This window comes from Entelurus aequoreus, linkage group LG01 (genome assembly GCF_033978785.1).
Source record: "Entelurus aequoreus isolate RoL-2023_Sb linkage group LG01, RoL_Eaeq_v1.1, whole genome shotgun sequence".
Taxonomy (NCBI): domain Eukaryota; kingdom Metazoa; phylum Chordata; class Actinopteri; order Syngnathiformes; family Syngnathidae; genus Entelurus; species Entelurus aequoreus.
The window spans coordinates 46623820-46647011 of record NC_084731.1 but is presented as its reverse complement, the minus strand read 5'-3'; the positions used below and the strand labels follow the sequence as shown (position 1 = coordinate 46647011).

General features: G+C 40.2%; 2 protein-coding genes across 3 annotated transcripts in view; one reads left to right on the top strand and one right to left on the bottom strand.

Annotated features, from left to right (window-relative positions):
* Positions 1 to 13928, bottom strand: part of LOC133653583 (NCK-interacting protein with SH3 domain-like) — a 43036-nt gene extending 29108 nt beyond the window's left edge. Inside the window, exons 1-4 of one of the 2 annotated variants that reach the window (XR_009826751.1) lie at positions 13547 to 13928; positions 6846 to 6958; positions 1870 to 2068; positions 65 to 140 (exon numbers count right to left, since the gene is read on the bottom strand). Coding sequence is in view for 1 of the 2 variants with exons in the window: in XM_062053015.1 (XP_061908999.1) it covers positions 65 to 140; positions 1870 to 2068; positions 6846 to 6958; positions 13547 to 13717 (559 nt within the window). In the remaining variant the exon portion in view is untranslated. The remainder of the gene's footprint in view (positions 1 to 64; positions 141 to 1869; positions 2069 to 6845; positions 6959 to 13546) is intronic. The other variant, XM_062053015.1, reaches the window with a different exon arrangement.
* Positions 13929 to 14001: 73 nt separating this feature from the next.
* Positions 14002 to 21414, top strand: ndufaf3 (NADH:ubiquinone oxidoreductase complex assembly factor). Its single transcript, XM_062053032.1, has 5 exons — positions 14002 to 14257; positions 15632 to 15827; positions 15901 to 15967; positions 16045 to 16145; positions 21068 to 21414. The coding sequence occupies exons 1-5, from the start codon at positions 14169 to 14171 to the stop codon at positions 21179 to 21181; spliced, it is 567 nt and encodes a 188-aa protein (XP_061909016.1). The 5' UTR covers positions 14002 to 14168; the 3' UTR covers positions 21182 to 21414.
* The last annotated feature ends 1778 nt before the right edge of the window (positions 21415 to 23192 follow it).

Here is a 23192-nt window from a genome sequence, read left to right as displayed (position 1 = left end):
GAGCTCAGGTTACAAAAGTGGCCTAAGATTAGAGTGCATGAGTCTTCCACCAATGTGCACTGACCTGCACGACGGCTGTTCCGCTGCTTCTCAGGAGGGGGCGGCGTTATTGGAGCCGCGCGTCGAGGCTGCGGGGGCACCTGTAGGTAGGGATGCAGGGGTGGCAGCCCCCACTAAGACATTAGTACTGCAGTACCTCACAAAAGTGAAGACAACACCCCCTCACGTTTCGGCAAGCATTTATATCATATATTATATTATATCATAAGACTTTAGAAATGAAACGTATATATACTTTAAAGTAGTCAGTGTACAGCTTGTATAGCACTAACAGCAGCCATTGTTCTCTAAATATCTGGCAACATGAGCATATAAGGACTACCCAGATAACGGTCTTGACCAAAGTCCAGCATGGTGGTAAAAGCACGAGTGCAGCCTGCAACAGGAAGCTGCGGTTAGGAGAAATGTGCATTCCAACCCGCACTGAAAGATTGTGTGAAACTGAATGTAACATGAAAAGGAGTCTAAACACAGCTACAAGATGGAAGGAACGCAGGAACAAAGGGAAATGAAGATGGAAGAAAGGAAGGAAGGAAAGGAAGAAAGTAAGTAAGGAAAGATGGAAAGGAGAAATAAATAATGGACGTGAGATGACATGAAAATTGAAGGAAGGGAAGAAGGAAGGAAAGATAGAAGTAAGGAAAAAGATGGAAGGAGGAATGAAAGAAGGAAGAAGGAAAGCAAAGAAGGAAGAAAGAACAGAAGAAAGGACAGAACGAAAGGAAAATTGGAACAAAGGAAAGACGGAAAGGAAGAAGGAAGGAAGAGAGGAAAGAAATATAGAAGAAAGGAAACAATGAAAGGAAGGAGGGAGGGAAATATGGACATAAGGAAAGAATGAAACGAAGGAAGGAAAGACCAAAGAAAGGTAGGAGAGGACAAGAAGAGGAAAGTGGAAGGGATGAAGGAAAGAAGGGAAGAATGAAAGATGGGAGAAAGAAGGAGAGAAGGAGGAGCGGACAGAACGAAAGGAAATATGGAAAGAAGTAAAAAAGGAAAGGAAGAATGAAGAAAGGAAGGAAAGGAGGAACGAAATATGGACGAAAGGAAATAATAAAAAGAAGGAAGGAAAGAAAAAAAGGGTGGAAGGAAGGAAAGAAAAAAAGGGTGGAAGGAAAGAAGGAAGAAATGGAGAAAGGAAAGATGCAAGGAAGACCGAAGGAAAGAAGGATGAGAGGATGGAAAAGGAAGGAAAGATGTAAGGGTGTATAGAAGGAGAGTAAGAAAGTAAAGATGGAAGGAAGTATAGAAGGAGAGGAAGAAAGGAAAGATGGAAGGAAGTATAGAAGGAGTGGACGAAAGAAAGATGGAAGTAAATGAGGAAGAAAATATGAACGTAAGGAAATGAAGAAAGGAAGACAAGAAGGAAAGGAAGATAAAAGAATGAAAGAAGGAAGAAAATACAGTATTGACATAAAGGAAGAATAAAAGGAAGAAAATAAAGAAGACAAGAAGGAAGGAAACGGGGAGGAAGGAAGGAAGGAAAGATGGCCCCGAAGCAAAGAAGTAAAAATGGAAGGAAAGAAGGATAAAAGGAAGGAAAGATGGAAAGAAGGACAGAAAGATTCAAGGAACAAGTTCTGATCAATATCATGTCCAAAAGGATTCATGCAGTGTTAGATAACAATATTCACAATAAATATTTACACTATTTGAACATGTGCTCAGATGTGTGTACTCACTTATGTTACCACATGTTTACACAATCATTTATATGTCATTTTAAACATCCAAGTTTAAATTCTAATTTAAGAATACAGATTTCCCATATTAAAAGTGTGAGATATAGTTAGTGTTATTGTGTGTTACCTGATAAAAGCCCGGCTGTGCGTGCATGCTGTCCATGCTCCCTGACAGCGGCACACCTCCTTGTCTTCCATAGTCTCGGTTAAGGCCATTGGGAGGAATCTGACTCAGAGATATTTCACTGTTGGAAGCTGGGAGGCCTTGAGGATGATCTGAGAGGCTCCGCCGTGCAAGTGTTTCCTTTCTGTGATGGATCAACTTTCTATAACAGAAGGAAGAACTCTGTAGTTACTGACCACCCAGCTTATATAATGGTCTGTTTTGACAGAACATTTTTACCCAAAGTTTGCCTCCATTTTCATATACCGTCCCAGTTGTCATACGGCCAAACATCGCGCCGAACAAACTTCTCCGTTAATCCGCGTATCATTCCGTGGAATAGAGTACACTAACAAAAAATTCTATGCTTTGGTGACTCAGTTTCTGTACTTTATTAATTTTGACTGCAAACCCACTATGGGGCCGAATAAAGTTGCGAGTGTCAGCACTTTGATAAAGAAGGTTAGACACACTATTGAATTCAAGAAAGAACCACAGACTGCCCTCCTCCCCCTCTGCTCATTGCTGTCTTCAATACAGGTAAAAAATTATGTTAAATACTCATTTATCCGGCAGCACGATGGTAAAGTGTTTAGTGCTCGTGCCTCACAGCGAGAAGGTCCTGGGTTCGATTCACGGCCCCGAGATCTTTCTGTGTGGAGTTTGCATGTTCTCCCTGTGACTGCATGGATTCTCTCCAAGTACTCCAGCTTCCTCCCACCTACGAAGACATTCACCTGGGAATAGGCTGATTGGCAACACTAAATTGGCCCTAGTGTGTGAATGTTGTCTATCTGTGTTGGCCTTGGGACTAGGTCCAGGGTGTACAAGTTCCGCCCGAGTGCAGCTGGGATAGGCTCCAACAACTTCACAACCCCGAAAGGGACAAGCGGTAGAAAATGGATGGATGCATTCTCGTGTTGTCCCAATACCAAAATGAATTTCGATACTTTTCGATATTTTTTTATACTTTTCTGTACTTTTCTAAATAAAGGGGACCACAAAAAATTGCATTATTGGCTTTATTTTAACAAAAAATCATAGGGTACATTAAACATATGTTTCTCATTGCAAGTTTGTCCTAAATAAAATAGTGAACATACAAGACAACTTGTCTTTCAGTAGTAAGTAAACAAACAAAGGCTCCTTAATTAGTCTGCTGACGTATGCCGTAACATAATGTGTCATTTTCCATTCTATTATTTTGTCAACATTATTAAGGACAAGTGGTAGAAAATGAATTATTAATCTACTTGTTCCTTTACTGTTAATATCTGCTTACTTTCTCTTTTAACATGTTCTATCTACACTTCTGTTAAAAGGTAATAATCACTTATTCTTCTGTTGTTTGGATACTTTACATTAGTTTTGGATGATACCACAAATTTAGGTATCAATCCGATACCAAGTAGTTACAGGATCATACATTGGTCATATTCCAAAGTCCTCATGTGTCCAAGGACATATTTCCTGAGTGTATAAACATAATATAAAAAAATATCGATGTAATCATAGTAGTATGGACTAGATACGCTCCTGTACTTGGTATCATTACAGTGGATGTTAGGTGTAGATCCACCCATGGCATTTGTTTACATTCAGGAATGGCGTCATTGGCGGTGACACTGGTGAGCTACGGTGTGTAGTGAAACATGTTTAGCTATTCCTCGTCCTGCAGGGATGATACTTGTAAGAAAATTACTTTTTTTGTCGCCATGGAGGCGAGGATTAGTGATTTAAAAGTAGCTACAACACTGCTGACTGCGGGAGGACTTTAGCCGCTAGCTAGCTAGCCATGTCTTAAAGCACCTCTTCCTGAGGGCGTTTCAGTGTTATAGCTTCACCTTTATCGTTAGTTTTTAAGCCAAAATGCGTCCATTTTCCCTTTTCTGTCTACACACTGTGTCTGCTTGTAAGTACTCTGTGATTGTGCGCTGATGAACATGCTCCTCTGCTCGTAAAACCAACAATGACACATAGTAACGGCGCGAAGGGTGCGGGGGGTTGTGGGACCGGTACTTTTTAGAGGCGGTATAGTACCGAATATGATTCATTTGTATTGCTGTACTATACTAATACCGGTATACCGTACAACCTTAAAGTTAAACCTTATCACCAAAAATAATTCCCGGGCGCGGCACCGCTGCTGCCCACTGCTCCCCTCACCTCCCAGGGGGTGAACAAGGGGATGGGTCAAATGCAGAGGACAAATTTCACCACACCTAGTGTGTGTGTGACAATCATTGGTACTTTAACTTTAAAGGCCTACTGAAACCCACTACTACCGACCACGCAGTCTGATAGTTTATATATCAATGATGAAATCTTAACATTATAACACATGCCAATACGGCCGGGTTAACTTATAAAGTGACATTTTAAATTTGCCGCTAAACTTCCGGTTCGAAACGCCTCTGAGGATGACGTATGCGCGTGACGTAGACCGGGGAACACGGGTATGCCTTCCACATTGAAGCCAATACGAAAAAGCTCTGTTTTCATTTCATAATTCCACAGTATTCTGGACATCTGTGTTCGTGAATCTGTTTCAATCATGTTCATTGCATTATGGAGAAGGAAGCTGGGCAAGCAAAGAAGAAAGTTGTCGGTGCGAAATGGACGTATTTTTCGAACGTAGTCAGCCACAACAGTACACAGCCGGCGCTTCTTTGTTTACATTCCCGAAAGATGCAGTCAAGATGGAAGAACTCGGATAACAGAGACTCTAACCAGGAGGACTTTTGACTTCGATACACAGACGCCTGTAGAGAACTGGGACAACACAGACTCTTACCAGGATTACTTTGATTTGGATGACAAAGACGCAGACGTGCTACTGTGAGTATGCAGCTTTGGCTTCTAAACATTTGATCGCTTGACCGTATGTGCGCAACTTTTTTTTGCGTATGTACGTAACTTTTTTTAAATATATAAGCTTTATGAACCTTGGGTTAGGTGAACGGTCTTTTGGGCTGAGTGATTGTGTGTGTTGATCAGGTGTTTGAATTGTATTGGCGTGTTCTATGGAGCTAGGAGCTAGCATAGGAGCTAGGAGCTAGCATAACACGTACCGTACCGTACGTGCGCGTCACGTACGTAACTTTTTAAAAATATATAAGCTTTATGAACCTTGGGTTAGGTGAACGGTCTTTTGGGCTGAGTGATTGTGTGTGTTGATCAGGTGTTTGAATTGTATTGGCGTGTTCTATGGAGCTAGGAGCTAGCATAGGAGCTAGGAGCTAGCATAACACGTACCGTACCGTACGTGCGCGTCACGTACGTAACTTTTTAAAAATATATAAGCTTTATGAACCTTGGGTTAGGTGAACGGTCTTTTGGGCTGAGTGATTGTGTGTGTTGATCAGGTGTTTGAATTGTATTGGCGTGTTCTATGGAGCTAGGAGCTAGCAGAGGAGCTAGGAGCTAGCATAACAAACACGCAGGTGTTATTATGCAGGATTAATTTGTGCCATATTAAATATAAGCCTGGTTGTGTTGTGGCTAATAGAGTATATATATGTCTTGTGTTTATTTACTGTTGTAGTCATTCCCAGCTGAATATCAGGTACCGTGAGTATGCAGCCTTGGCTGCTAAACATTTGATAACTTGACCGTATGTGCGCGTCACGTACGTAACTTTTTAAAAATATATAAGCTTTATGAACCTTGGGTTAGGTGAACCGTCTTTTGGGCTGAGTGATTGTGTGTGTTGATCAGGTGTTTGAATTGTATTGGCGTGTTCTATGGAGCTAGGAGCTAGCAGAGGAGCTAGGAGCTAGCATAACAAACACGCAGGTGTTTTTATGCAGGATTAATTTGTGGCATGTTAAATATAAGCCTGGTTGTGTTGTGGCTAATAGAGTATATATATGTCTTGTGTTTATTTACTGTTGTAGTCATTCCCAGCTGAATATCAGGTCACCCCCGGCTCTCACAGCATCTTCCCTATCTGAATAGCTTCAACTCCCCACTAGTCCTTCACTTGCACTTTACTCATCCACAAATCTTTCATCCTCGCTCAAATTAATGGGGAAATTGTCGCTTTCTCGGTCCGAATCTCTCTCACTTCATGCGGCCATCATTGTAAACAATAGGGAACTTTGCGTATATGTTCAACTGACTACGTCACGCTACTTCCGGTAGGGGCAAGCCTTTTTTTTATCAGATACCAAAAGTTGCAATCTTTATCGTCGTTGTTCTATACTAAATCCTTTCAGCAAAAATATGGCAATATCGCGAAATGATCAAGTATGACACATAGAATAGATCTGCTATCCCCGTTTAAATAAAAAAAATTCATTTCAGTAGGCCTTTAACTTAACTTAATGCTTTCATTTATCCATTAATTATATGTATTTTGCATAGTTTTTAGCATTTTAAAATATAACTCTTCTCTATGAAATGTTGTGTTAAAATGTAAAATGTACTAGCTGGATTTATATTGTTTTATGGTAAAATTGCTTTGGATTTGGTCTTCTGTCTTTGAACAGAAACAAAGCTATTATTGTATTAACTTTTAACATCAGGAGTTACCTTCTTTTTATACTACTATTACCGTTAACATGAACAATTAGGAGTAGTCATAGTAGATGAGTATGTCATTTTAGGTAAAAAAGTATAATGACGCAGAGGTTAACTTATTTTTTCATTTGCAAAAAAAATTGCTACCTAAAAGTTGTACAGTTAATAAAGGTTCAATGATCTTTACAGTTTTACAATGGAACTAATTATTTCTATTTAAATGATGGTGGTCTTTTGAACATTCTGACATTCTCCTTCAATGGTTTCACTGTATTGGGGTCGAAGGTGAGATGATGGAAGATAATGATGGAAGATAATGATGGAAGATAATGATGGAATATAATGATGGAAGATAATGATGGAAGATAATGATGTCATGACGTCGCTTCAAAGTACTTATAAAGCGCTTTTTCACTCACTGTAGAACATCCCGCTGTTCAAGATTGTATTTGCCTCCGTTCTTTAAGGCAACATTGTGGATGCCTTCCATCGCTCTGTCGATGGACTGCAACACTTCATCCTGCTCTGGAGCCTGGCACAGACAGAGAGAATACAAATGAGGGAATGTGGGAATGAAATATTTACCCATGCATGCATGAAACTTTAAACACAACAGAACTAATTGATTGCCTTCAGCCGTGTGTGTGCGTGTGTAAAAAGTGGGTCAGTTATCAAACAAGCAAAAGCAGCCAGTCAGTGTGACACATGCTCAGCAAGACTCCAAATTGGAGCTCATTAAAGCTGCACGGCCAATGAGAACAGAGCATTCCTGTGTGGCGGAAGATGCATGCTTGGACTCGCTCACTGAATGGAAGTCTGCATGCCAGGTACAACAACACACATGAGAACATGAATGAGCTCCCCTCTTGAGAATTTTTAACACAAGTAGGGTCTCTCCTATGTCCCGAAAAACAGACTTTATGGAAAAACATTTTGTGGCATTTTTTGCTTGCTAACCCTCAGAGTGTGTTTACTCTCTCAGTGTATTAACGACATGTTTAAACATAACTGAAAATTGAGGACATTTTTTTAAGTTTTCTCAAGCTGCTGCACCTGCCCTCAAGTCTTAAAAAAAACACATTGTTTAGAATATTTACAGATAAATAACAATAAATAATAAATTAGAAATTATATTTAAAACATAATAAATAACAAAAAAATCTTATTTTACAAATATACAAAATCCAAAACCAGTGAAGTTGTCATGTTGTGTAAATCGTAAATAAAAACAGAATACAATGATTTGCAAATCCTCTTCAACCTATATTCAATTGAATAGACTGCAAAGACAAGATACTTAACGTTCAAACTGGAAAACTTTTGTTATTTTTTGCAAATATTAGCTCATTTGAAATTTCATGCCTGCAACACGTTTCAAAAAAGCTAGCACAAGTGGAAAAAAGACTGAGAAAGTTGAGGAATGCTCATCAAACACTTATTTGGAACATCCCACAGGTGAACAGGCCAATTAGGAACAGGTGGGTGCCATGATTGGGTATAAAAGCAGCTTCCATTAAATGCCCAGTTATTCACAAACAAGGATGGGGCAAGGGTCACCACTTTGTGAACAAATGCGTGAGCAAATTGTCTAACAGTTTAAAAACAACATTTCTCAATGAGCTATTGCAAGGAATTTAAGGATTTCACCATCTATGGTTTGTAATACCATCAAAAGGTTCAGAGAATCTGGAGAAATCACTGCACGTAAGCAGCAAGTCTGAAAACCAACATTGAATGCCTGTGACCTTCGATCCCTCAGGCGGTACTGCATGAAAAACTGACATCAGTGTGTAAAGGATATCACCACATGGGCTCAGGAACACTTCAGAAAACCACTGACAGTTCATCGCTACATCTGTAAGTGCAAGTTAAAACTCCACTATGCAAAGCGAAAGCCATGTATCAACAACACCCAGAAATGCCGCCTGCTTCGCTGGGCTCGAGCTCATCTAAGATGGACTGATGCAAAATGGAAAAGTGTTCTGTGGTCTGACGAGTCCATATTTAAAATTAATTTTGGAAACTGTAGACGTCGTGTCCTCCGGACCAAAGAGGAAAAGAACCATCCGGATTGTTATAGGCGCAAACTTTAAAAGCCAGCATCTGTGATGGTATGGGGGTGTATTAGTGCATACAGGGTTTGGAGCAACATATGTTGCCATCCAAGCAACGCCCCTGCTTATTTCAGCAAGACAATGCCAAGCCACATTCTGCATGTGTTACAACAGCGTGTCTTCGTAATAAAAGAGTGCGGGTACTAGACTGGCCTGCCTGTAGTCCAGACTTGTATCCCATTGAAAATGTGTGGCGCAATATGAAGCGCAAAATACGACAACGGAAACTCTGGACTGTTGAACAACTTAAGCTGTACATCAAGCAAGAATGGGAAAGAATTCCACCTGAAAACCTTCAAAAAATTGGTCTCCTCAGTTCCCAAACGTTTACTGAGTGTTGTTAGAAGGAAAGGCCATGTAACCAGTGTTGGGTTGGTTACTGAAAACCAGTAACTAGTTACAGTTACTAGTTACTTTATTTCAAAAGTAACTCAGTTACTAACTCAGTTACTTACACCAAATGTAATGCGTTACTGTGAAAAGTAACTATTTAGTTACTTCTTCTACTTCTTTTTTTGTAAAGCTCCCATTAATGCCCTTTTAGCCTTCATTTCAGTACTGTTATTGCACTGGAGAATAATACAATCAACTTGACATGCATTTGCATCACAGAACTCTGCTAAGCAATGTGGTCTACATACAACACACAAAAACAAAGATATGTTTCAAAGGGCCAATGTATTTCAGGCCAGAACAAATTCCATCCATCCATTTTCTGCCGCTTATTCCCTTCGGGGTTGCGGGGGGCGCTGGCGCCTATCTCAGCTACAATCGGGCGGAAGGCGGGGTACACCCTGGACAAGTCGCCACCTCATCACAGGGCGCCAGAACAAATTGACAAAACTATTTGAAATAGCTGCAACATAACATACATAAGTAACAAACAGCATAATAACAATATAGCTGTAAACCTGGCTTCACCAAAGGAAGGCACACATGACATACACAAAGCCTAACCAGGCATTTTTTTCCCTCAAGGAATTCGGAAATAAAATGTATTCATGAGATCAACACTGTACTGAAGCCCAGAACACTCTACACATTTCCCCAGTTTTAGTTTAGAGAAAAGGAAAGATTGGCCTGGCCCACTAGGATCCCTCTTTATTCTTGTGAACTTTATAGTCTATACGTTCAGAGTGATGTGATAATCAAACACTCTAGAAGTCTAGAATGAAAGAGTATATAAGAGAATTGACAGAGTGTGTACCTTCAGTGCTGAATGATGAGCAGAGGCAGAGTTTAGAGTGTTTTCTTTAGTTCGCTTTCCATGTTTATGTACTCACTGTCCAGGTACTTGGAACATGTTTTCCCTGCCATTTGCTGTTTCACGCCAGTATCATGCTAATTAGCTGCCTGAAAGCGAGTGACTCCACTGTAGAAATAGCCTGCATGTCTTCTAGCACATACACTGTAACGGCTCAATCAATGTTGTCCTGGTCAGCAGTGCCTCCGTTAAAATCCTTGGGTGGAGCTGAAGTGGCATCGGAGTCTGTGTCTCTCTTTACTAGCTTCGTCGAAGCATGTTGCTTTTGTAGCTGTTTCAGCAGATTTGAATTGCTGTTTTGGGAAGTATTCCTAGGCGTGGTCACTGCTGCTGCTCACTGCTCCCCTCACCTCCCAGGGGTTGATCAAGGGTGATGGGTCAAATGCAGAGAATAATTTTGCCACACCTAGTGTGTGTGTGACAATCATTGGCACTTTAACTTTAACTTTAAGTAGATGGGATCTTTGATCCAAGACACAACTTACATATAACTAAAATGTTCTTTTCTTTGTGCTCGACAAAAGAAAAGTAGTGAGAATATTAAGAAACTCGACTTCTGGCTTCGCCATGATGTTAGTTGTTATGAGAGTAGCGTATGTGTGTGTGTGTGGCCCTTTAAGATATGACAGCATGTGAGGTGAGTGACGTCAGTGAGTGAGTGGGCGAGAGAGGTGAGGGGGTGGCAACAGTGAGTGTGTGCAGAGGCTCTAGCTTGGTGGATGGCTGTGTGCAATACACCAATAAAGTCATTAAGTTGCAACAAACCACCGGCCTCGTCAGTCACCCTCGAGTTCGGAGCTGTAAAGACCCACTGCCGGGTAAAGTGAAGGTTGTTAGCCCCGAAGTACATAGGCCCTGGAGGAACGTCTCCCCTACGCTCTTCGACTACGGTCTGGGAGCCCCTCCCCGCCCCCGCCCACACAAAGCACGCCTTTTCTTTTCCTTGTGACATCGAAGGACGACACCGCAGCGCTCCAATAAAACACACTCAGATCTTCTGTTTCTAGCCGATACTACATAAAAAATTACGTAAAATAACGCAGTAACGCATCATGTAGTAACGGTAACTGAGTTACTGAATACAGTATAAAAAATAACGCGTTAGATTACTAGTTACCGCCGAAACTAATGGCGTTACAGTAACTTTGTAACACGTTAGTCCCAACACTGCATGTAACACAGTGGTAAAAATGCCCCTGTGCCAACTTTTTTGCAATGTGTTGCTGCCATTAAATTCTAAGTTAATGATTATTTGCAAAAAAAAAAAAAGAAATTTCTCAGTTTGAATATTAAAATATCTTGTCTTTGTAGTCTATTCAATTGAATATAAGTTGAAAAGGATTTGCAAATCATTGTATTCTGTTTTTATTTACCATTTACACATCGTGCCAACTTCACTGGTTTTGGGTTTTGTATTTTACAGATATTATAATATGCTATAGAGGATCTTTGATTAACATTTTTAAGTAGGTCCTTAAAAACATCAGAGAGCTCATGTCATATACACAGGATCTTTTGAATACAAACACAGCAGCATGGACATACTGTAGAGGATCTTTGACTAGCATTTTTGCAGTAGGTACTTCAAAACAGAAAAGCGATGCTGTCATATTGAAGATCTTTGAAAACAAAAACAGCAGCGTGCCAATATTGTGTAGAGCATGGGTGTCAAACTCTGGCCCGCGGGTGTAATTTCACTTGGCCCTTGAGGCGATATCAAATTAACACTAGAGCTGGCCCGCCGATTATACACTGCGGCGGTGCCGCGGTAACACGGCATTCACTTCTAATTCTCATACTTGCCAACCCTCCCGGGAGACTCCCTAATTTCAGTGCCCCTCCCGAAAATCGTCACGTCCGCTTTTTATCCAGTCCAACGAGTGCTGGCCCAGTCACATAATATGTGCGGCTTCTGCACGCACACACAAGTGAATGCAATTCATACTTGATCAACAGCGATACAGGTTACACTGAGGGTGGCGGTATAAACAACTTTAACACTGTTACAAATATGTGCCACACTGTGAACCCACACCAAACAAGAATGACAAACACATTTCGGGAGAACATCCACACGTAACACAACATAAACATAACAGAACAAATACCCAGAACCCTTTGCAGCACTAACTCTTCCGGGACGCTACAAGGTGTGTGTGTGGGGCGCGGGGTTTGGTGGTAGCGGGGGGTGTATTTTGTAGCGTCCCGGAAGAGTTAGTGCTGCAAAGGGTTCTGGGTATTTGTTCTGGTGTGTTTATGTTGTGTTACGGTGCGGATGTTCTCCCGAAATGTGTTTGTCATTCTTGTTTGGTGTGGATTCACAGTGTGGCGTATATTTCTAACAGTGTTAAAGTTGTTTATACGGCTACCCTCAGTGTAACCTGCATCGCTGTTGATCAAGTATGCGTTGCATTCACCTGTGTGTGCGTACAGAAGCCGCACATATCTTGTGACTGGGCCGGCATGTTGTTGGAATGGATGAAAAGCGGACGTGACAACAGCTCGTAGAGGACGTTAAAGGCAGTGCCTTTAAGGCACGCCCCCAAGACTGTGGTCCGGGTGGACTACAAGATATAATGACTGATGAACACCTTCGTTCGATAATGAAGGTTGCCTCAGCTCAAAGCCTGAGCCCCAACATTAATGAACTAGCATCCAAGAAAAGATGCCAGGTATCTGGCTTGGGCACATCAGATTAGATCAGTGTGATGCAAACTGAGCAGTTTAAAGTCCTGAATGGTTGGTCTATTCATTGTTATTTTATTTTCAAATGTATTAGCCTGTGTAAAAAGTTAATGTTGATATTTACCCCAGAAGGCTGCAAATAGAAAAGAGGCATTCAATTTTTATTTAAATTGTATTTGATATGCCATTTATATTTTTTAATTATTATTATTATTATTTGAAACTCGATTTTGCATGTCACTATGAAGTTATATAAGCCTTGCTTGTTCAATATTCAATGCAAAACTTGTTTGGGTCCCTATTAAAAGGTTAATTTGTTCAACCTTGGCCCGCGGCTTTGTTCAGTTTTAAATTTTGGCCCACTCTGTATTTGAGTTTGACACCCCTGATGTAGAGGATCTTCGACTAGGCTTTGTGATGGATGTCCTAAATATGTCTTTGACAACAAAAACAGCAGCAATGTGCCTATAAAGGATTTTTGACTAGCGTCCTTGGCAGTCGTTCCTTAATAACACCACAGTGCTCCTGTCATATAAAGGATCTTTGACTAGGCTTTTTGCAGTAGACCCTTAAAAAACATAAATTCGCTCTTGTCAAAAATGGGACCCGGTTCCCTCCCTGCTTGGCACTCAGCATCAAGGGTTGGAGTTGGGGGTTAAATCACCAAAATGATTCCCGGGCTCGGCGCCGCTGCTGCCCACTGCTCCCCAAGGGGATGGGTCAAATGCAGAGGACAAATTTCACCACATCTAGTGTGTGTGTGACAATCATTGGTACTTTAATATTTAATCTTAATCATACCGAGGATATTTGACTAGCGTTTATGAAGTACTGTGCTCTTTAAAACTGCAACGAGCTGTGTCATACAGAAGGATTTTTGACTTAAAACTCTTTTATTTAACGATTTTGCTCCTTTCATACAGAGGTTGTTGCAATCAATATTAACACATGCTGAATTGTAGACAGACATATATTTGGGCCCATCTGTCCCACCACCACCATGGCCGATGCCCTCACCATTGATTTCAAGAATCAGGGGATCCCAAGTGTTGCTTACCTGAATTTTTTCGATGTATGAGGAGGGGACATAGCCGGTCTCACCGGAGCTGCACCGAGAGCCCAGCCACCAGTGTTTGTTGCTCCTCTCCAGGATTAGGAAGCTTTCTCCGGCAGAGAAGTGCAGCGAGTTGGGCTCGGCTGACCGAAAGGCGTACAGAGTCCGGTACATGTTTTTTTTAAACACTTTCCGCCCGGACGAAGCGGAACCGTGCGGAGAATCCTTGAAGGGTGATAATTAGTCCCTGAACGGGAATAAGTGACCTTTCGTGGGGTTTTAAAGAGGTTACGAAGGCATGGCGCCTGTGGTCTATTTACAATACGGCTCTAGTGGTCACATGACTGCTGTTAGTCATTACCATTACATCCCGCTTGGGGCGCTCTTGTTCATCAGAGGCAACCCTAGGCTTACTAATCGAAAGCGGAGCTATTCTTCCTTTTTACATATATTTTTTTAATCAAGGATACAACACTAAATCACATTTACAAATAGTGTAATATACACCATAATTCATGTGAATAAAATACATACCAACGAGTGTGCTTTTTTACTTACACAACAACGGAAGACTCTTACAGACTGCCAGCGTCACACAGATTGTCGTCCCCCTGCTGCTGTCAACATGGCCGCGTTGGTTTGTTCCAGAATCCTCCTTCAGAGATCATCGCAGCGGTTAATCTTTTCCTCCGTAAAGGCGCCGACTTTTACCAGGTATATCTCAATCAAGAATTTACCATGTTTAAGTCAACTTTGCGGTAGAATTAGACTCAAATGGGAGGCATTTAAAGACTGACTTTCCTATGTTCTTCGATTACAACACAGCCCGTCAGCCAAGATTTAGGTTTAATTTGTTATTTACTTTTGCCAACTCTTTTACAAAAAGGATACTGCAGATACGTTCAGTTGACATTCAACAATGATATACTATTCAATTGTATGTTTATTTGGAATTGAGGAGGATCTTTCAGATGTATACATGGTGTCCAAAGTGTGGCCCAGGAGCCATTTTTGGCCCACAGCCAGTTTCTTAGTAGTCCCTCGACATGTCAAAAAATTAAATGAATTCATTAATAATGAGGTATATTTGATATAAGACTAGCAACTATTTGTTTTGTCACCTATAACACGAACGCTAGGATACAAATGTTGGTTTTCAAATAACCTAGCATATAGGATGTGCACCGAGTTGGTTGTAGCATCTTTAATGTATAAAATGCATCAAAGTGGCCCTCCTCATTCTTTCATTTCTCAGTATGCGGCCCTGTGCGGAAAAGGTTTAGACACCTGTTTTATATGATGACCAAATTTAATATAAATAAAATGCTTCTGTGTGGGTTCCCTCCGGGTACTCCGGCTTCCTCCCACCTCCAAAGACATGCACCTGGGGATAGGTTGATTGGCAACACTAAATTGGCCCTAGTGTGTGAATATGAGTGTGAATATTGTCTGTTTGTCTGTGTTGGCCCTGTGATGAGGTGGCGACTTGTCCAGGGTGTACCCCGCCTTCTGCCCGAATGCAGCTGAGATAGGCTCCAGCGCCCCAGTGACCCCAAAAGGGACAAACGGTAGAAAATGGATGGATGGATGGGCTTCTGGCCGGTTTGATCGCAACACCTGGCAACATGCTTGTGCTGCTGACTATTTTTCTATTATTTTTAGTTTTAGTTTTGTATTGTTAATGAACGTATACATTAATCTGTTGTTATTAATTGAGTGAAAGGTGTCCATTCATATTTTTTAAATTTAATTTAGATATTTTATAAATATTTATTAAAGGCCCTGCTTTATCTCTGGCTCCACCTGGTGGAGTTTTCAGTAACTACATTCCCCTGTAGTTTGCAAAAACAGGTCCAGTATTACAATCCTACTCTATCCATCCATCCATTTTCTACCGCTTATCAATTTTGGGGTTGCGGGGGGTCCTGGAGCCTCTAGTTCAAGTAAATAGTCACAGTTACGCAAAAGGAAATCTGGTATTTGGCAAGTTGGCTCAGTCTCTTTTGGCTTTTAAAACACTACACATGGCAGCCTGTTTTTGTAAAGATTACAGAAGACATTCTTGTTTACATTTCATTTTTCTCCCAGTCAATTTTTGTCCCGCGGTCATCGTTTGGGCCCGAGCGATGATGAGATGTACCAGCGTACGTCAGTGTCCATCATGAAGAAGGAACCTGGCAGCGGCATCATGATCCACAGCTACAGTACCCAGGGATTCGACATTGATGGCAACAGAGTGTTTGGGCCTTGTGCTGTACTACCCCCTGCCATCCTGCAATGGAAGGTACACTTCAATATTAATATTACTACTGTTATTGTTTTCACTTTTCTTCTTTTTACTACATGTCACTTTGCAGGTTGGGAGTTTTAAAGACATCACAGAAGAAAGTGTGTCACTTTTCCACATGCTTGTACCCCATATAGGTATAAATTGAAGTTATTTATTTAATATTTTGTAAAACAAAAAAGGCGTGCATCTTATGTGTGGTATTATTGTGCAGAGATTCTGGTGCTGGGCACGGGGGCACGGCTTGAACGCATTCATCCTTCAGTCCTGGCTCTTCTCAAGAGCAAAGGCATTGCCGTGGAGGTGCAAGACACGGTAACTGTCACTTAAGCCTGCAAATTTGGGATATCCATTTATACTTCACATGAAAATGAACAGGAGTTTGTGGGAATTGAGTAGAAATACAGGACACTCAACAAAGTGTAATGAAAGAGCAAACCGGTGAAATGTAATGGGAAAAAGTTGCAATGTTGATTCTTATAACATAAAGCTGCCATGCTAGCTGTTTTTTCTTTAAAGGGGAACTGCACTTTCTAGGAATATTGCCTATCGTTCACAATCATTATGAGAGACAAGAAGACAAAAGTGTTTTTTTTCCATTCTATTTTGTAAAAATCGTCTCGTTCTTGGTGGCTGGCAATGCAGCAAAGAGGAGCAATCCATTCTGCCTCTAAATCACTCTGAAAATGCATCCAAAAATCGACAACAATACTTCATTTATGTTCTGTAACCTGTGTAATAACCAAGCTGCAGCGACATTGTTTTGGTAAGAGCAAACAAACTCTGAGGAATTGTTCTATCTAGTGTAGAAATACGTATTCTTGTGGCGGCATACTTCAGCATTAGCCGCAAGCTAGCTACGGCAAGAGGTAAGACAACTTTTGCGTCAATAGCTGAATCGCTTTTGAGTTTATAATGCACAACACACTGCGATAGGACACCAATCTGTACTGACTGAAAACATGAACAATCATATTACAGTACCTGTAAAGTATTACACCACATTTTATGTTTTGTTTGTACAAAGCTAGCTCGACAGTGTATGTAGTCGTAAGAACACGCATGATTTTCTGCATGTACCATGATCATTATTACAGCGACTCACTCAAGGGACAGTATCTGTTTAGTCCAGCTGACTGGGGAAGTTTTTTCAAGTTGACTTTGCGTTAGCACGCCATATATGTCGGCATAGCATGCCTCCAAGTTCCACATTTACACCTGCAAGTCACGCCGACCTCACTCCCTCAGCTTCCATCTGCTCCAATGTTTCACTCTCTCTTCGTGCTCATTGCTATAACCAGCAGTTCATCCTCCGTATATTCAGGTTCAAAAAGATAAGGTTATCAATACTCATTTCTCCAAAAATGGTTGTCTTTGTTGTCTGTTACCAAGTCTGCCATGATTACAACACACTCGCTTTTGTTTCCGGAAGTAGAAACACACATTTGTTGCCTGGAAGTCGGAAGTGCGCTGCTATGGAAACGGAAATAAAAGAGCAAAGTAAAGACGTTCCGGTAATGCATAAACTGACCAAAATACGGTAAATATTAAACATTACATATTGTTATGAACGTGTATGTTCACATTGCCAGTAAATTATAAAGTTAAAGTTAAAGTACCAATGATTGTCACACACACACTAGGTGTGGCGAAATTAATCTCAGAATTTGACCCATCACCCTTAATCACCCCCTGGGAGGTGAGGGGAGCAGTGGGCAGCAGTGCTGGCCGAACCCGGGAATCATTTTTGGTATTCTATATATACTGGCAATGTGTATACAACAGGTTGATGGTTTTGAAGTTATTTTAGAGGGTTTTGAAGGCTTCAACGGTGACTCCCATTAGCCGCATTTAGCAAACGTTTTTTTTATCATCTTTAGAATTGTAAAAAAAAAAATTAAAAAAAAAGACGTGTGATCTTGTCTCTCATAATGACTGTCAACGATAGGAAACATTTTTGTTCCCCTTTAAAATTGTCATTGCTCAAAAAATAACGAATCAAAATCTATATTGTCATGAATTAATTGACCTATTGAAGGCTCCAATTACTTCATATCAAATATACTTTTGGGGTAAAATATTGTATATTTTCTGTTTTCTGTAAAAACTCAGTTTTCAATGACATAAAGGACATAAAACTAATTAAAAAAAACATCAAAAAGTATTAAAATGTCAAACGTCAAAATTACAATAATAAAATACAATGTATGTCTTATATATAATATATACGTATATATACAGTTGGTAAGTATTCAGACCCCTTTAAATGTTTCACTCTGTTTCACTGCAGCCATTTGCTGAAAAATCATAAAAGTTAATTTTATTTCTCATTAATGTACATTCAACACCCCATCTTGGCAGAAAAAAACTAATGTAGAATTTTTTGCAAATTTATTAAAAATAAAAAAAAATAAAAAAATCACATGTACTCAATACTTTGTTGATGCAACTTTGGCAGCAATTCCAGCCTCAAGTCTTTTTGAATACTATGCCACAAGCTAGGCACACCTGTCTTTGGGCAGTTTCGCCCATTCCTTTTTGCAGCACCTCTCAAGCTACATCAGGTTGGATGGGAAGTGTTGGTTTTCATTCAGGGTGTCTGTTTATATTGCTGCATTCATCATAGTCTAGTCAGGGAGGTGACCAAGAACCCGATGGTCACTCTGTCAGAGCTACAGCATTCCTCTGTGGAGAGAGGAGAACCTTCCAGAAGGACAGCCATCTCTGCATCAATCCACCAATCAGGCCTGTATGGTAGAGTGGCCAGAAGGAAGCCATTTCTTAGAAAAAATGTTGCCAAAATGCACCTGAAAGACTCTCAGACCATGAGAAATAAAATTATCTGGTCTGATGAGACAAAGATTGAACTCTTTGCCGTGAATGTCAGGCATCATGTTTGGAGGAAAGCAAGCACCGCTCATAACCAGAGCGATACCATCCCTACATCCCTGAAGCATGGTGGTGGCAGCATCATGCTGTGGGGATGTTTTTCAGTGGCAGGAACTACGAGACTAGTCAGGATAGAGGGAAAGATAAATTCAGCAATGTACAGACACATTCTGGTTGAAAACCAACGCTTCTCATCTAACCTGATGGAGCTTGACAGGTGCTGCAAAGAAGAATGGGCGAAACTGCCCAAAGATAGATGTGCCAAGCTTATGGAATTGTATTCAAAAAGACTTGTAATTACTGCCAAAGGTGCAACATCAAAGTATTGAGCAAAAGGTCTGAATACTTATATACATGTATTTTTGATATTTTTATTTTTAATTCATTTGCAAAAATGTCTTCATGTCTGTTTTTTTCTGTCAAGATGGGGTGCTGAGTGTACATTGATGAGAAATAAAAGGAACTTTTTTAATTTTAGCAAATGGCTGCAATGAGACAATGAGTGAAAAATGTAAAGGGGTCTGAATACTTTCCGTACCCACTGTATGTATATATCAGGGTTTCCCCTACATGTAAACGATCTATATTCATGCCACCACACCTTCAAGATAAGTTCTAATTCGCCTGTCAGAAGCGCGTCAGCTGGTCGCGTACCTAAACGGAGTTGACACCCGGCAAAAGTAAGCGAAAGTTGAAGAGAAAGGTAGTTTAAGCTAATATAAATGTATTTACAGTCGTGGTCTAAAGTTTACATACACTTGTAAAGAACATAACGTCATAGCTGTCTTTAGTTTCCAATAATTTCTACAACTCTTATTTTTTTCATTGTCCCATTTACTCTTTGTAAAGCACCAGTTCCATTGGCAGCAAAACAGGCCCAGAGCATAATACTACCACCACCATGCTTGACGATAGGGATGGTGTTCCTGGGATTAAAGGCCTCACCTTTGCTCCTCCAAACATATTGCTGGGTATTGTGGCCAAACAGCTCCATTGTTGTTTCATCTGACCACAGAACTTTCCTCCAGAAGGTCTTATCTTTGTCTATGTGATGTCAGATGAAACAAAAATTGAGCTGTTTGGCCACAATACCCAGCAATATGTTAAAAGGAGAAAAGGTGAGGCCTTTAATGCCAGGAACACTATCCCTATCGTCAAGCATGGTGGTGGTAGTGTTATGCTCTGGGCCTGTTTTGCTGCCAATGGAACTGGTGCTTTAAAGAGAGTAAACGGGACAATGAAAAAGGAGGATTACCTCCAAATTCTTCAGGACAACCTAAAATCATCAGCCCGGAGGTTGGGTCTTGGGCGCAGTTGGGTGTTCCGACAGGACAATGACCCCAAACACACGTCAAAAGTGGTAAAGGAATGGCTAAATCAGGCTAGAATTAAGGTTTGAGAATGGCCTTCCCAAAGTCCTGACTTAAACGTGTGGACAATGCTGAAGAAACAAGACCATGTCAGAAAACCAACACATTTAACTGAACTGCACCAATTTTGTCAAGAGGAGTGGTCAAAAATTACACCAGAAGCTTGTGGATGGCTACCAAAAGTGCCTTATTGCAGTGAAACATGCCAAGGGACATGTAACCAAATATTAACATTGCTGTATGTATACTTTTGACCCGGCAGATTTGGTCACATTTTCAGTAGACCCATAATAAATTCATAAAAGAACCAAACTTCATGAATGTTTTTTGTGACCAACAAGTATGTGCTCCAATCACTCTATCACAAAAAAATAAGAGTTGTAGAAATTATTGGAAACTCAAGACAGGCATGACATTATGTTCTTTACAAGTGTATGTAAACTTTTGATCGCAACTGTATATATATGTGTATATATAAATTATATATATATATATATATATATATATATATATATATATATATATATATATATATATATATATATATATATATATATATATATATATATATATATATATATATATATATATATATATATATATATATATATATATATATATATATATAAATAAATAAAACTTTATATGGACAGATAGATCTGAAGTTGATGTAGAGATTTAGGCGTTTAAAAAAAATAATTATGTATGACTTATTTTTAACAATTTTATGACTGAAATCCTTCCAAACTTGTGGGGAGCCCTGAAGGTTAAAAAAAAAGTCTCTACAATATGATGTATAGGTTTTGAAATTGAAAAATATTGAAATGGCCCCCGCATGCCTTCATTTTTAAGTGTGTGGCCTTCAGTAGAAAAGGTTTGGACACACCTGATATAAACTGTTATCATATACAAATGGAAATATACCAATTATGTACAAACTTTTTTATGCTGTCCTTCTGTTGCGTTGTTTTCCTCCAGCCAAACGCATGTGCCACCTTCAACTTCCTGATAAATGAGCACAGAGTCGCAGCTGCTGGTCTGATCCCTCCGTCCTTCAGCAGCACAGAGTTGAAAATAATGGATGAGGAGTAGGTGACGTGAAGCAAAAACCAGGACTGTTGGCAGCAGCGCTTGAGTGAGAGCTTCACAAATAATCTCACGGTGATGCTTTTCCTCAGATGTTTTTTTATTTATTTACCACACCAAACAGGACATGAAGAGCTGGGCTGTCCCCGCATTAAAACTCAGTTGAAATCAGCTGAACAGCAAAGATTACTGTGTTACTTTCATTTTGTAAATAAACCACGTGTTATATGTCTAAATTATACATTTAAATGATTTCTGTGTGCGAATTTATTATATAGTTTTACCCAAGTTTAGATTGACTTAGATAAGAGACCAACATAATAATGAACACAATTTCTGCAACCACACAAACAATTTTAAGATGCTTCTGCATGTAAAAAAATAATAATTGTGCACTACTAGAAATTAGTTTTTTGAAGAGTCAAATCTTGAATTCCTTTCAAAGAGCTGTTAAAAAGACTGGCTCGTTATTATAGTTTTTTAACGTGTTTTTTTTAAATCAAGAAAACAATCACTAGTATCAAGATGTAGATCAGAATATTTTAATATACATAAACATTACTCAATTGGTAGGCATTGTTCTGAAATATTTGCTATAATTTTGTTGTTGTTGCGTTTTCAATGTAAACATTGAGGCGGTGCCATATATATGGTTTGGCAGTGACATCACTAGTTTTAATGTCCCCGCACCTAAAAAAATGTGTAGCATTTCAACAATATAGAAAACAATACACAAATGATAGTAAAAAAAAATGCATTCATAGATATAGAAAGAATAAAGAAAACAACAATAAAAATGGGGTGTGCACGCTTGAACAACCAGCCTTTAGGATTATGAACCTGAACAGTAAATCCAAATAAAAATACAATTACAAAAATTAATAGTTTAAAAAAATGTAAATATATATATGGGAGGCAGCACGGTGGAAGAGGGGTTAGTGCGTCTGCCTCACAATACGAAGGTCCTGAGTAGTCGTGAGTTCAATCCCGGGCTCGGGATCTTTCTGTGTGGAGTTTGCATGTCCTCCCTGTGACTGCGTGGGTTCCCTCCGGGTACTCCGGCTTCCTCCCACCTCCAAAGACATGCACCTGGGGATAGGTTGATTGGCAACACTAAATTGTCCCTAGTGTGTGAATGTGAGTGTGAATGTTGTCTGTCTATCTGTGTTGGCCCTGCGATGAGGTGGCGACTTGTCCAGGGTGTACCCCGCCTTCCGCTCGATTGTAGCTGAGATAGGCTCCAGCGCCCCCCGCGACCCCGAAGGGAATAAGCGGTAGAAAATGGATGGGATGGCTGGATATATTTATATACGTTAGGTCAGGAAAAAACAGAGGCTATTTCATCCCTACAAGCCTGTTTCGCAGGTTTCCCTGCTCTTCAGGGGAGTTTATAAACCACCTGAAGATCAGGGTAACCTGCGAATGTTTATAGGTGGAGTTTATAAACTCCCCTGAAGAGTAGGGAAACCTGTGAAAGATTATAAACTCCCCTGAAGAGCAGGGAAACCTGTGAAACAGGCTTGAAGGGATGAAATAGCCTCTGTGTTTTTTCCTGACCTAACGTATATTCCGCTCTACCCCGGTATTGAGCACTGTTAACGGATAAACCACAGTAACCTCGTCTATATATATTTATATGTAAAAATATTTTAATTTTTATAAAAAAGGTCACCTAAATGCTGTTTCCTTAACTCTTGAGTCATTTTCTAGTCCAGTTGCCAGTCGGGTGGCACCCATGTGCAGAGTGGGCAATTGCCGATGCTAAATTTGCATGTGCATTAAAAACGTCTCCCAAATGAACCACTCACAACCGGGAATCGTTTTTTATCATTCACTTAAAAGAGCCGTTCAAAAGACTCGATTTGTTTGTGAATGTCAAATCTCCATGCACTACACCTTGTACCTCACTCGTTTGTGTCCTTCACGCGCTTAAGCCTCTTATATGCATGTCCTGCAGCACCACTGTGTGTGTGCGTGACATATGACATAATTCAATGGCTTTGTCCTTGCCCCATGT